This window comes from Leuresthes tenuis, unplaced genomic scaffold (assembly GCF_036924035.1).
Source record: "Leuresthes tenuis unplaced genomic scaffold, fLeuTen1.0.hap1 SCAF_20, whole genome shotgun sequence".
Lineage (NCBI taxonomy): Eukaryota > Metazoa > Chordata > Actinopteri > Atheriniformes > Atherinopsidae > Leuresthes > Leuresthes tenuis.
Genome location: NW_027325374.1, coordinates 10,741,081 through 10,755,287, shown reverse-complemented (window position 1 = coordinate 10,755,287; position 14,207 = coordinate 10,741,081). Strand labels below are relative to the sequence as shown.

General features: G+C 39.4%; 1 protein-coding gene across 1 annotated transcript; it reads right to left on the bottom strand.

Moving 5' to 3' along the window:
- Nucleotides 1-3,027: 3,027 nt before the first annotated feature.
- Nucleotides 3,028-8,492, bottom strand: LOC140278325 (C1q-related factor-like). Its single transcript, XM_072373310.1, has 2 exons — nt 7,678-8,492; nt 3,028-4,092 (listed from the first exon to the last, which is right to left on the bottom strand). Exons 1-2 carry the CDS (start codon nt 8,308-8,310, stop codon nt 3,913-3,915), a joined length of 813 nt encoding a protein of 270 aa, XP_072229411.1. The 5' UTR covers nt 8,311-8,492; the 3' UTR covers nt 3,028-3,912.
- Nucleotides 8,493-14,207: the final 5,715 nt, after the last annotated feature.

Below are 14,207 nucleotides of genomic sequence, written 5' to 3'. Positions count from 1 at the left end.
AAGATTGCCATTTAATTATATCATCCAAGGTGATATACAGTATTCAGGCTTGTGGTGACCGCTGAGCTCACACATCCGAAGAAGATGGCGGCGCAACAGGCAAGATTCTGTTCAATGTCAGCAGTTATTTACAGCCAGACAGTGATGAGAAGACAGATTCTGCAGCCATGCAGGGCACATGGTTCACTGATTGGCAATGCTGTCAAAAAGCCTTGATTCAAACTGAAATATTTCAACAGCTGTATTATATATCACCAGGCAGTTTATACAAGCTTTAAACATTCTCTGGGTATAGAAATTATTTACACAGAGAATTCCCGGACATTGTTTTTTTTTTAGGTGGGGGGCATTTTGCCAACAAGTTGACATTTGTGGCTATTAGTGAAATAAATGTCTTGATAACTACTGGAGAGATTGATCTGAAATGTTGGACAGACATGTTTTGCTCCCTATGTCCTGAATTGAAGTGTCTTTTGGAATTAACTTACTTTTTCTGTGACACAACTAGGACAAATTTTTCAGTTATTCAGTGAAATGTCTCAACGTCTGCCAAAAGGATTGCCACTCGTCTCACTTTAGGAGGGACCATGCCTTATCCAGCTTTCTTATTGCATCCACTGTGCAGACTCTCACTGTCTCTGACATGATTTTAGACTTTGTTTGTGCCCAGTGTTTGCACTATGTCAAAGATGATTCATTAAAGGAACGTTTGCGCAGTGAAGTGGACATTTTTGTTGTCGTTGTATCAAAACCTATTGTAAAAATTGTTTTATGCATGCCTATACAACTAAAGCCATTTATGCATCTAAGTGTGGGCAGGTTCCAACACATTTTGGAAGAGGAAGTGCGCAAGAGCATGAAGGGCAATTTGGCTTGACAGTTAAAACATCTATCTCGGATTTGGATCTCCCCCGGTGAGTTAAGTAGGGATGCTCAAGATAACAACAGCAAGGGCTCATTAACGTCACTTCAGATATTTCAGAGGAGGCACTCTCCTGTCTCACAGAGACATGAAGGAACATATAGTCACACTGACCCACACACTTACACACATGGCCCTACAAACATGCATGCGCACACTGCAGTAGCCTGATAAGCCTCATGCCTCAACAAATTGCCCCTGCAAATGTCATACTAAAGCCATCTCTGTTTGCTGATTGGGAGTGGGCGGGAATGAATGAGTCAAAATTTCCTTTAGTTACCTTGCATATGCTGGAGATTACCTAAATTAAGTCCACTGTTGAGACACGATCATGCAAATCCCTGTACTTATACATGATCAAAAGAGTCAAGTACAAAAAAAAAATGAAAATATATATGTATACATGCACAGCTCAAGTCCCGGAGAAGAGGCTCCAGTAAACAAAAAGAAGCTTACAGCACCTCTCAGAGGAAAGCTTAACATACTCTTACATGTTCAGATGAAATGTGTGTCAAAGGTTTAAGCCAGATACTGTTTCATCACAAATTGTCCTGTCGGGTGTGCTGTTGAGCTGAGGCCACCACCAAAATCAAGCACCTCACAGGAGATGCTTGTGATGCTTACACAAGTACAATAGCTTGGGTGAGGATAAATCAGTTTTCCAGGATGAGGCAAAGATGGTGTCTGCCGGGAAAATCTCCTCAGGTTTTAGGCAGAGGTTTCCAAAGATGATTAGAGCCTTACAGCTGTTGCCAGTGTGACTCTGACCTCAATAAATAGCTCAAAAAAGGATGGGTGGAAGGCTAAATGAGGCATTTATTTGCCAGCATGAAACCATCACTTAAATGCTTTGGGTTTTGGGAGAAAAGGCAGAAATATTTCACATCTCACCCTCTTCACTCATAGGTTTTTCGACCTCTGGTTTAATGTTTGTGGTCTTTTGGTTTCGGTAAGTTTGTGTGTCCCCCTGAAGACTTCAGTAAAAGTACACATGCTGCAGACTCTCAGGCCATGTTCATTTCTGATGGTCTCTGCAGTGAGAGCTGTTTCTCACAGACTGGAGGCGTTTGTCTTTGACATTGTGACATGAAGTTTCTAATGTGACGATGTGCTCATGCACCCCGCGAGAAGGCTCAATGGCCCCATGGCTCGGGCGACCTCTTTTTATACGCGGAACCTTGGAATGCGGAAGTCTTAATTGTGTCTGGAGGAATTCTGTTGTCTTGCAACAAGTTTAACTTTAGACAAGAAGGCTTGCTGTATTCTCCTACATACAGCAGTTAAACAGAGAACAGGATACACTATTTCTAGTCTCTAATATCGTTCTGTCATCTCAATCAGCTGCATATTATCATCCTCATTTCCAGCTCACTAAAACAAAAAAGAAAACCACCATTTAACTGGCCCTTAATTGGCATTTTGACGTGACACACAGTGTTGGTGTTCACTTGTTTGAACTTAATTAACTCAGTAAATTCTCATTTTGGTATGCTTCCATATTGGCATGCCCGAATATCCACATAAGTTTTACTCTTGAACTTTTGACTTTGTGCTTCAAACTATAAAAGAGACAGTTTGGTCGCCCGTGTCAAAGGTGAATCATGTCCAAAGGATTTCATAATGTCAGGGGAGCTCTTGAGAAAATGGACAGTTTTAACAGTTCATGCCTGGGAGCTGTTATCTTGTCTCTGACACTTGTGTCGCAGTCACAGCAGAGCCTAATTTGCCCTGGATTACTTTGCAGCGTGGATCTAAGCTTTGTCATAATACGTTTTAACACCCGTCCCCTGACTCCCTCCCTCTTGCCATATCTCGCTTTCTCCACACCCATTACAGGAAAAAACACATCTCTCCCTTGATTGTAAATCACAATCATCCCCAGCTTCATTTGGCATTTAACAGGGCTGTGATAGCCTCTGCGTTGACTCCCTCTTGCTGTGCTGACGAGGCTCTCTTGTGTGAAACGTTTTGGGCGGTAAAGGCTGGTTTGACACGATAATCAGAGATCAGAACAGCTGATAAAGACACAGATGAGGCGATTGACAGTGACCACAAGGAATGTGAGGAAGTGCAAAAGAACCTAAACTTTAATTTAAAATCACGAGTAAAAGCAACAGCAATTGAATCTCCTTTAGCCCAAGCATAACTTTCAAAGGTGTGAATTTTAAAACTTAAATCACCATTTGTCATTTGTGGAAACACAAACATATTAGCAGGTGGTGCATGCATTGATTAAATAGATAAACTATTACAAATGAGCACATTACGCGATAGTATAATACAGGTACATTGGGTTAATGGACACAATATGACTGTGTTCAGACACCAATTTTCAATATCAAATTTACAGTTTATACACATACAATATGCGAAATATAATAAGCTGATATGATACGCTTTTCCAAATCATCATGCTGGAAACTTTTTGTGACACTCAGCCATTCAAACATAATCTCATTCCATTGTCCAAAATTTGACAAATTTCTGAAAACAAAATGTTTAAATCCTTGATGCACACCATCTCATTATACAAACATCATGTGAAAACAGAATCTCAACATGAATTCAAAGAGCACATTTACAAACAGTGTGGTCACCACGACTGTGGGATCTCCAGGCTTAAATTTGACATGACAGCTCAGGAATTATGGTGAGGCTTCTGCACTGTCAGAATTGTTACTGCACCCCAGCATGACACATGGCAGTGACTGACACAGTTATGTTGCTTGTGTCTACCACAATAGCAACAGAGGCACCGAGCATACAATGGATTGAATGGATGAGGATGCAGACAGTCACCCACAACTAAAGATCCATAGTGTGAATCACCGTATCAATGCTGATCTTAAATCATTTCTTAAAATGATCTGACTGTGGATCAGTGGCTGTGGATAACAATAATCTCACTGCAAGAATGCCAAGTGAAAGTCAGAAAATAAATGTCTGCCGGCTGTGATCTTTCATTTCTGAGCCTATGTCCCGCTCAGATGTCAGTCGGCGTAGAGGATGAACCCTGAGAAGGTGCTGTATTTATTGCTGTTGCCCCCATGAGCCTTGCCCCCATCCAATTTGATGAAAACCTCGTCGCCTGCATCCAAATGAAGTATGGCACTGTTGCTGGCGTAGTCATAACTCTGGTCCTGGTCTTGGGCAATGGCGCTGGCTCTGACCTGGAATATGACAGGCACATGAAAAACCAAGGAGAGAGAAGTTATTGAATAGAGATGATTAAGATAAGATTTTGAAGATATGAATTGTTAGAATGTGTCACCTTACTGACAACCATATACTTATAACCATTAAATTTCTAATTAAATCAAATATGTTTTTTTTTTAAAAACTAGGCCTGAAGCAAACAACTAAGATGACGTGAGTAAAGATGATCTTTATATCAAACCAAATACTGAATACATACAGAATAATCAAATAACATATGACCACACTTGTTTATTTCATGTTAACTAAATAGAATATTTGCAAGAAGTGGAGGATGAAGTAGAGAGTTTGACTTTGTCTATGTGTGTCCCCTGTGGTGAATATCTTGTTTTTATCTCATGACTCAACTGAAGGGGTCTAGCTTGAGTCAGTCTGCCTCTGAGGACGGTTGGCACTGCATACTCTCCCCCTTCCCTCACGTTCTGCTCTTGCTCCCACCTTTCTCTGGGTGAGGCACTGAAAATGTCATGTTTTCCTGCATATAAGTGTCATTGTGTCAACACAGGGTAATTACAGAGGGCGTTCGTTATGGAGCGTGACACCCTAATCTCATTGACTATCCTGGTAAGTTCCTCGGCACGAACAGTTATCCACTGAAAGATAGATCCCCTCTAAGCTTAAGCTAATGTCTAATAATCTCGGTTGCAACACTGGCTGTTGCACTCCAGTCTTACCACACCATAAAAGTGTAATCTGCACTTCAAGTACTTTGTATCTCCAAGTTAGTTGAACCAATAGAAGACCATGGTGCTGTACTTAAATGCAATGTGAACTTTAGGTGTATATGAGGAGGCTGTAGGGTATAGAGACAGATGACGGCACAATGATGGATGTGTGACATTAGAGAAATGCAGCCTACACTCTCCCCGCTTTCACCCTCTGGTCGACTGGAGCAGCACAATGTCCACCCCAGACTTAAGCACATTCTGACAATGAATTTAATAGTCATTAAGGATCCTACTTTGTGTAGAGCGAATAAGCTAAAAGCAGCTTGACATTACTGCGCCCTTTTCAGCTTAAATGACCCTTTACATCGAATAAATATAGGATGATACTTTTTTTGTAACCGTATTCTGCTATAAATCCTCTAATTATTTAAATGATGTAAAAGCCTATCAAGATAAATGAGAAATCAATAACAGTGTCATCAATCCTTGACCTGTTTGCCTTTTTTGTGTGTGAGTGTGAAATAAACAGAAATTGGGAAATTTTTGTGGTAACTGGCATTAACTCTCATTTTATTGCAACATGTTTATGCCAATGCTATGACATCATTTTTTATCTTGTCTCATTGGATGGCTGCAGTAGTTCAGTTGCTTAAGACAGCATAATACAGTTTGTTTATAAGTGGAAGTGGACCAATTCGGGGCCGATACCAATGGCCCACATCATTGGTCTACAGCAGACACTGGACCTTTTGCCACTGACTTTCCATTTCATGTCAGAGTAAACAGATATGCATTGTAGAAAAATAACTAAACAGTTTTTGAGTGTTTCAGCCCTTCCTCATACTGTCTTTGAATGGATAAAAAAGCCTTGATTATGATCTTTCACATAAAAGCTCCTTTGCAATTAACAAGAAATTCCTGTTTCAAAAGACTTTTCAACCAGTTAAACTATTGCTAATGCAATTACTTTCAGCACTTTCATGGACCAACACATATTTGTTTTGTGCTCAACAAAATTCAGAGTCAGAGTCGAAATCTTTGTATCCTTATCTATAAAATAAATCTCTGGCAGTTCTCTGTAAAGAAAGTAGATATGCTGTCTGAAATTTTTTGGTTAAGCATAATACGTACAAGAAAAATAATGGCACTGCAAGAGGCATTTATCTTCCTTTAAAGGCAAGGCCTAATCTATATTGAAAAAACCTTGTTCTGATGCTGCATTTATATCCTGATGGGAGTGGTCTTCTCCAGAATGACAGTGCCCCCATCCATCAGGCACATGGGGTCCTTGAATGACTTGATGAGTATGATATGATCAGGTTATAACCTTGACAATCACCAATCTCAACTCAATGGAAAACTTGTGGGAGATTTTGGACTGACATGTTAATATTGTTTTGACCATGTTTTGAATACTTAAGGAGTCAATGCAGAGGGCTGTTAATGCCCAGCATTTTAGGAAGAGGGTTTACTTTGTTTTTTCCTCTTCTTTATCATTCCCTTGTATCGACTTAAAAGTGTCTCTGGTGTATACATTTTAGTTGGAGCCAAGTAAAGTCTGAAATCTTTAAACCAACTTGTACTTCTTTATGAAATTAAATAATCTTTTAAATTTTTCTTGTGAATGTTAAAACATGTAAGTGAGTAAGTCGTATTTTTGAGGGGGAGATACGAGTACGTGTTTGCTGTGGAGTGGGAGGTTTTCTTTCAGCTGAGAATCATTATCCTACAAACATCTGCACATGCCTGCATAATGCTGATATACAAATATGCAAGCTTAAATTAACAGTTAATAGTGGAAACAAATCTATTTTCTTTTAGAAATTAGCAAATTAACGTGCATTTAATAACAAACTGATCACAATTTGCATCACAAATATAGAACTTGAATATAAAAAAACTCTCCTTTAGAAATAACAAAAAATATTTTACAGCAAAGTCATTGTACCTTTTAAAGAGTTTTTAACTATGACTGTGCCATGAAAATAATGGCATTTAAAGTGAGTTTCTTAAGGAGAGTGACTTGGAGATTTTTGATATTCTAGTTTTCTCAACCCTATCAAAAGGACACCTCAGATGAATATTGTTGAATCCAGGAAACACTCCTACAAAAACAATTTTTTGAGTCAGAGGTAGCTTCGTAAACATAATTAACTCTGGCTGGATTGTAATACGGTGTACCGATGTCCAGTCTCTGCACAGCCTGTTGCAGATTGTCTGAGATGTTTGTTGTAAAGTGTTGAGGTTCAGATGTTCATGCTTTTTTTTAAATATCAGTGGCATTGCCCAGGGCCTTGTGAACTTTACAAAATTATCCATGAATATATCAAATATCACAAATCGATATTTAAACGCTTCTGCCTGACAGGCATCCTGATAACGTGTACTGGCACATCATGATTCCATTAAGTTTGTTGTATTTCAAAGGGCACACAGCTTTGAACTAGCCACAACCTCAGGCTGTATTTTGATGTGTGCAGAGCAGAGATAGTGCTGTGCTCCTTACACTCACGTCAACGTGTACATCACTAGAAGTGTAATATGTGCAGATATACAATCTGGCAGCGTGCCACTGTGAATTGTTACTATACCAGACTATTACACTTGACTGCTGAAAAAAACAAAAAACACCACATACATGAATACTCACTTTAGAGTCGCTGCACTCTGGTACATTGTTCTAGTAATAGTTTCATGTGTTTGATGCGACTTAATCTCTGTAACTCAGGATCCATGATTTTGTAAACTAATTATTGTTATTAGCTTGTTATATTGTTATTAACAAACAAAGCTTTTAGCAATTCTTTGGTTCAACTTTGGGTCGTCAAACCTGAGGACAGTAAATTAATGAGTAATAAAACAATGACCCACCAGACCATTTTTGATCAGGTCAGCCCACATGCTGGTACCATCTCCTCCTCTCATCAGCACATTGTAGATGAAAAAGTAGGTGCCAGGGATCTTACAAGTGAACTTGCCCGTTGAGCCCTCAAAGTTACCACCAATATTAGTTACCACGTCATCAAAGCGTAGTATATCATAACCTTCTTGAGGGTTTCGTAGTCCTGCATAAAATGCCACCCGAGGGGTGGTGTTGTAGGTGGTCGTGCTAACTGCCCCTAAAATCCCTGTCCGAACAATGTCCACGCCGTCTCCAGGTGGTCCCCTTGGTCCTGGTGGACCTGGCTCTCCAGGTGGTCCTGGGGGTCCAGGCTTGCCTGGACGTCCTGGTTTACCTTGTGGGCTATGAGCACTGTACGTAGGCAGTGGTGGGCCAATGCTGTGATCACTCAAATCTTCGTCATTGTTCACCAGAAAGCCTGCGGTTGCTGTATCAGTGCCTGTGTGCACACCCGTGCCCGCGGTGCCTGTGCCGGGGAAGGGGTCACACACCATGCGACAGGTACCCAGCATCTCGTAGTGGCTTGCGCTGTCATCTGTACCACCTGTGCCAACAGAGCTGACCAGCACAGGGATGAGGACCACCAGCACCAGCACCAGCATGACCCCCACAGCAGCTGCCACCAGGGTCTTCCGCCCGATGCTCAGCCTGGGAAGGGGCTGCGCTGCCAGCGTGGAACTCTCCGGGGTGGAAATGGTGACTGTGGGGAGTGCGTCCACCTGGCAAAACGCAGATCCGATGAGGATCTCCGGTGGTGGTGCCCAGGGAGAGCTGGTGTGAGTCTGTCAGTGAGCGACAGAGCTGTGTAGGAGTAAGGGAGAGGGAGAGGAGGAAGGGAGCAAACTGATGGAAACGAGAGAGGAGAATTGAGTGAACGAGGAGAGAGTAAGAAGATAGGAGGAGAGAGAATAAGACAGCATGAGAGGGAAAAAAAGGAAAAGAGGAAAGGGGAGGAGAGACTGAGCAAAATTAACTCACTATCTCTATGAGTCAGGGCTAAGAAGGGCACTTTTCTGCTGGCAGATGTGTGAAGCCAGGAAGAGGGAAGGAGAGGGAAATATTAAGCTCAGACAATGAACATTTAATTCATGTTCACTGAAATATTAAGAGAACAAAAATATTCAAAAGATGTGCTCTCAGATAAGAATGACTTTACAAACTGTTTGAATATCAATGACAATATCTTACTTTAGTGGCATTGTTATGGGCTAAAGTGAGATATGTTTATCTAGAGTACAACAAGATTTTGTGGGTGATAAACTTTAAGCTTTTCTCAAAGTTGGAAAATGTGTATATTTCCCTTTTTATGTTTACTCTGTATGTCTGCGAGCAGCGGGAACTCTGACATAATTTCAGGCATTTATTGGTCAATCAAGATATAAACTAGTAAACTTTACGGAAGAGAAAGTTTAGATTTTGTAATTAAAACTAAATTCTCTTGCAGAATTGCTCTTCTAACGCTAATTAATTTTTACTTGTTTAATTTTTCAAGGCTTGGGGCTGCATTAAAAACAGTTTTATATTTGTGTTTTCCTTCTTAATCTACCAAAAGTCCTCAGATTGCAACAGCTCCAGGCTGCAGTTAGGCTTGTATGGCACCTGAAGTCATTTACAACCGAAACAAGCAATTAACTTCTTTCTGAAATAAACAAGGCCTTCACTGAAAAAGATGTAATCTAAATAAAACTAAATGTTGCTCCAATACCTGTATATATGTCTTGGAGCATTAATGGTGCATTCAAACATTTGCAAGTTACCCATGAAAATGCTGTTATTGCATGAATGCATCCAATACCATCACAGATCACTTATCTTTAGCTTGGAGGACAGTTTCTATTTCTTTAAAAGTTTTAAAAAGCCCCTAAGGTCCCGATTATCAAAACAATTCATTACTGGTTTAATGAATACATAAATAAATGCCCATTGCCTAGGATAAAGAAACAGCTCTGGAATCTCTCCTTTAATGGAAATGGCAATGGTATCATAATGACTGGAGATTATGAAAATCCACATATTCTTCACAGATTTATGTTAAAAGATTGGAATCTAAATAATAATAGCTGGGCCCTGCCCACACAGTCTCTCTCAGAGAGGTGAGCCTCTCCTGCTCCAGTGGAAAACCTGCCTTCTCTCTGATGCTTTTTTGCTTAGCCAGTTTGCCTAATTAGCTGTGGTATGTTTAACCATCTAGTTTTAGCATCACACAACTCTTCCAATCTTACAGCTTGCCTTTTAACTGGATATTTTACACAATATCACAACCTTTTCTGGAAATATTGTTGTATTATTTCCATATATGGTGCACCCCCATGTATTCAACCAGCAGAGCTGTGGTTCGGTCCACACAACTAATGTAGGTACAAAATTCCCTTCTTCTTTTCTTTTAAGCCTGTTCAATCCACCAACCCTTGAGAACACTGTTAGCTGTAGCCAGCTCTTTAGTCATCTACTTGCCTGCCATTGGTCACTTGACACATTGCTATCATAAAATTATTTTTAGTGCAGCTTTGAGTGTTCAGGTAGAGCCATGATAGTGTGCCTGGATTCAGAAGGGAAGAACCTGGAATTGGATCGTGTCAACAGAATGCAGCTGGTAAAAATAACGTTAATTAAACTTTTCTCAGCAATGGTGCCAAAGCGACAGCTGTGAAGAGTTTCTACTGAAATATCACCTGCACCATCTTGGCAGGAGTTAAAGAACAAAAAGGTGACATAAAGAATAGGAAAGGTAAACCTATGTGGGTTGTTTTCCTGTATCAGCCCTAGTCATGCTCTTAGTAAATTTGTCAAATATATCTACTGCAGACATTTTTGTTAAAAAATGCTCTTCACGATATATAAAACCGTGTTTTGATGTAATCAAGTTTTCAGGAAATATGTTGATAGGTAATATAACCATACCAGAATGTCAATTATAGTCCTATCCATATGATGAGATGTCAGAAAGAGAAAAAGGGACATTGTTACATCAATGCAAGTACAATATCTTGTAAAAACCTGATGCATATGAACTAATACTTTTGCACTTATTAAAAGGGGAGACATCTCATATCAACTGTGTGGCAAGATCTTTGAGGCAACACAGGAAACATGTCATCCCATGTCAGCTATTGTGTCCTTGAAAACAGATTTATGTCTCAGCTTGCTTTATTTGCAAATATTTCATGATAAAAAGTGATAGTAGATAATACTGATGAGATTTCCTTGCCGCACTTGGCTTTCTTGCTTTGTGGAAGTTATGAATTTGAATATATCTTGGATTTGAATATTTTCCTGCCGAAAAGGCTTCCTTGAGCATCAGTAAAGCACTAAACATGATGTCTGAGTTTTTAGGTACAAAAAGTCATCTGTGTCACTATGCATAGAAAACAACTGAATTGACAAATGTAGACGAAGCAAAGCACAAGTGAACATTCTTATAAAAGCAGAAAGTACGTTTGCGAGTCCTCTTCTTTTTGATGCAGCTGCTGTCACAGGACATGACAATGGTTGTGAGTCAGACACCTCGGGCAGTGCTGTCTTGCCGAGTCCCTCAAGCTGATGAAACAATCAACTAAACAGAGGGATGAACTCTACAACAGATAGATGGCCAGACAAAAACATTTCTCAGTGCTGAATTTTAATTATCAATATATTCTATGTATAAAACTTACACAGTTTCATTTAAGTATTAAGTGATGAGAAACTACATCACTGATTATAATAACTGATAATAACAAATGGACCAAAGCTACATTATACTGTACAACTGTTGAAAGGTTGCCAAACACTCAACAAACAGAATTAGAGGGTAACTGCACAAAGCTTTACAGTGTAAGCACTTGCCTGAGGTCCTTAATCAAATCCAATCAAATCAATCAAATTTACTTTGCTGTCCCCATGGGGAATGTCGTGTAACAACCCATTATAAATAAAAGATCAGGAGTGAGTGTTGCCTTTTTGGTCTGAGCCACTTCAACAGAGAATCTAACAGAGAAAGAAACCGCAGTCAATGAAAATGCATCAATATGAGCCATGCTGCTGAATGAAAAAAAAATAAATCCATCAATGTAGACAGGAGAAATTCTCTGAAACTGGACAGATGTAAGGTGCTCTTAGTGCCCTCATGTGGATTTTTAACATGTATAGCCACCACTACATGGTCTGCTCTCTGCCTGCCTCTTTAATTGGGTCTCACAATGTTTGTAGATGCACAATTCTGGCATTCGGTACAGCATCTCTCGAGGCTACACGTACACATCGGCATATATACGCTCCAAGTGGCAATTCAAACTGGCTGATGTTCGACAAGTACTGATTGCATTTTCGCGTAAGGATGTGCCACAGAACTTGACAAAAAGGAAGGTGCAAGAGCCATGCCAGAGCAAGTGGTGGACAGCTGGCTGGTTTGGTCAGAAGTGAAAAAGTAATTAATATTCAGTCAATAATCACTAGTGGATTGTAAAAAGCTTGTTAGCATTTAGTCACATAATTAACTTGCGAAAATGTAACTCCATTTCCCCTAACCCCTTAAATGATCATGATTCTGAGTTTTAATTTAGAATGTCCTGTTTTGCTTTGAATTGATTGATTACAATCCCTGTATAAATACTGCTTAGTTCTTTTGTCCCTTGCTCAATCATCCCAGTACTTGCCACAGAATAGTGTTCCAGGCATTTTTCTGTTGTGCCCTTTGTCTTTTTGTTTTTTGGTGTAACACTCTTTCCTGTTACAGGGTTCAGCCCTTTTGTCTGCTTGTGGACATTCCTGTTTTACAGACTTTTTTGGACCTTTTTTGTCTTTCTTTCTTTCATTACCCACTTCACTTCTTTGTCTGATATACTGACTGACTTTCAATCTCTGCATTCACACACTTCATGCTAAAGTTAATATTCTAGTGATTACACAGCATTCATGAATATTAACAAAGTTTATGTATCTGGATTATTCGTATTGTTGAATAAATACAATGCCTTTAAAACATTTTCCCAAAGGAGAAACAATTACAGTATTTTGCTGAATATCAGTATTTATTTGGAAGTTTGCTGAAGTGCCCCAGTTGTGTGCAGTCTCTGATCCTAATGGTTCGTGACAGTGTGACAGTGAGCAATGTTTGTAAAAACCTGTTCTTAGTCAACTCTTACAAGCACAGATTTGTAGCTGTGTGGCTGCAGAAAGAAAATCCTGTCAGGAATTATAAAGCAAGTCACTGATCTTTACGCAAAATATCATTGGTATCCTAAATATGACAGCAAGTTGGTTGCAGGACATAACTCGGTCTTACAGTCTGAGTCCTGTGCTGTTGTATACCGACATCACCCTTCCTGAGAAACATTTAGATTTTTAAAGTGGAAACACCTAATATAATCACAGAAAACTTGACTCGTTGTTGGAATTTATTATTATTATTTAAGAAAAGTAATGATAATTGTTGTGGTCTTAAAAATAGCCAGATCAGTGATGTCCATAAAGCCAAAATGCTTCCAATCTGAATAATTGAACAGAAATGTAATTTTGCTTTCAGTTACATGAATCAGCATTACTCATGTTTGGCCTGACAAACAAAATCAGTATAAGGATATACAGTGGGTTGGGCCTTATTCTCACGTTTAAAAATGTGTCGGATTTAACTTTACCTATGCATTTATTCCACTGACTGCATTTATTTCCTTGAACCACAAGATGGCGTCAACAGAGAGCAGAGAATAAATACAGAAAAAGAACCAAAAGCAGCCAGCTGCCAACTGCAGGGCCATGCTGGAAAACCATAAAAGCATATCTGTGTTCCATGTGAGTAAGAACAATCCTCAGGCAGTGTCATACAATGTATAGTATTGCTACTGTTTTTATTGTCCCTGATATTATATTGCCTGTCTCCGTATTTTGGAATATTTATGCTTGAAAAGAAATATTGCAAAGCTGTTTAGCTATTTGAAATGTATTTATTTGAAAGTGATTTCTCAGATTAAAAGCCTTCAAAACATTATGCAAACTGATTGTCATGATGAATGACACCTACCTCTGTTTAGACGTTTTTACAGAGCATTCATTAGAAATATCTCTTTGTCAAAGAATATTTTGTGTTAAGAATGTATTGTATGGTAGTACACATGCTATTTGTACTGCTAAAACACTCCTTGCAGCAGCAGCAGCAAGAGTCACTTCTTGCATTGTCTTATTAGTGGAGAAGTAGAATAATAGGAGAAGATGTGGACCACCCATCTGGAGCAGCCCTGCACATTCCAGCATGGACACGAGGGATGACCTTGTCAGTAACTGGAGAGCAAAAAAAAACAGCAGGCCATCTTTGATGTCTATATCCAGGATAGACTCTGATAGACTGTCTTTGGGGGTATGCAGGGTGCATTATGTTTCATGTTAGTGTCATTCTATCCAGATATAAGTCAAGTAAAAAGAGTGTGCAGTATTAATCAAATTATTCAAATAGTAGGATTTAGCCTATAAGAGGGTAAGCCAAACATAAAGATGAGATACCATCAAATTTCTGAGCTCTTCTCGG

What these genes read in the sequence shown, in the direction of transcription:
- LOC140278325 (XM_072373310.1), bottom strand. Translation starts at nt 8,310, where the DNA reads ATGCTGGTGCTGGTGCTGGTGGTCCTCATCCCTGTGCTGGTCAGCTCT. An exon ending in ACCTGATCAAAAATGGTCTG is followed by an intron (nt 4,093 to 7,677) that starts GTGGGTCATTGT and finishes GTCATATTCCAG; the next exon opens with GTCAGAGCCAGCGCCATTGC.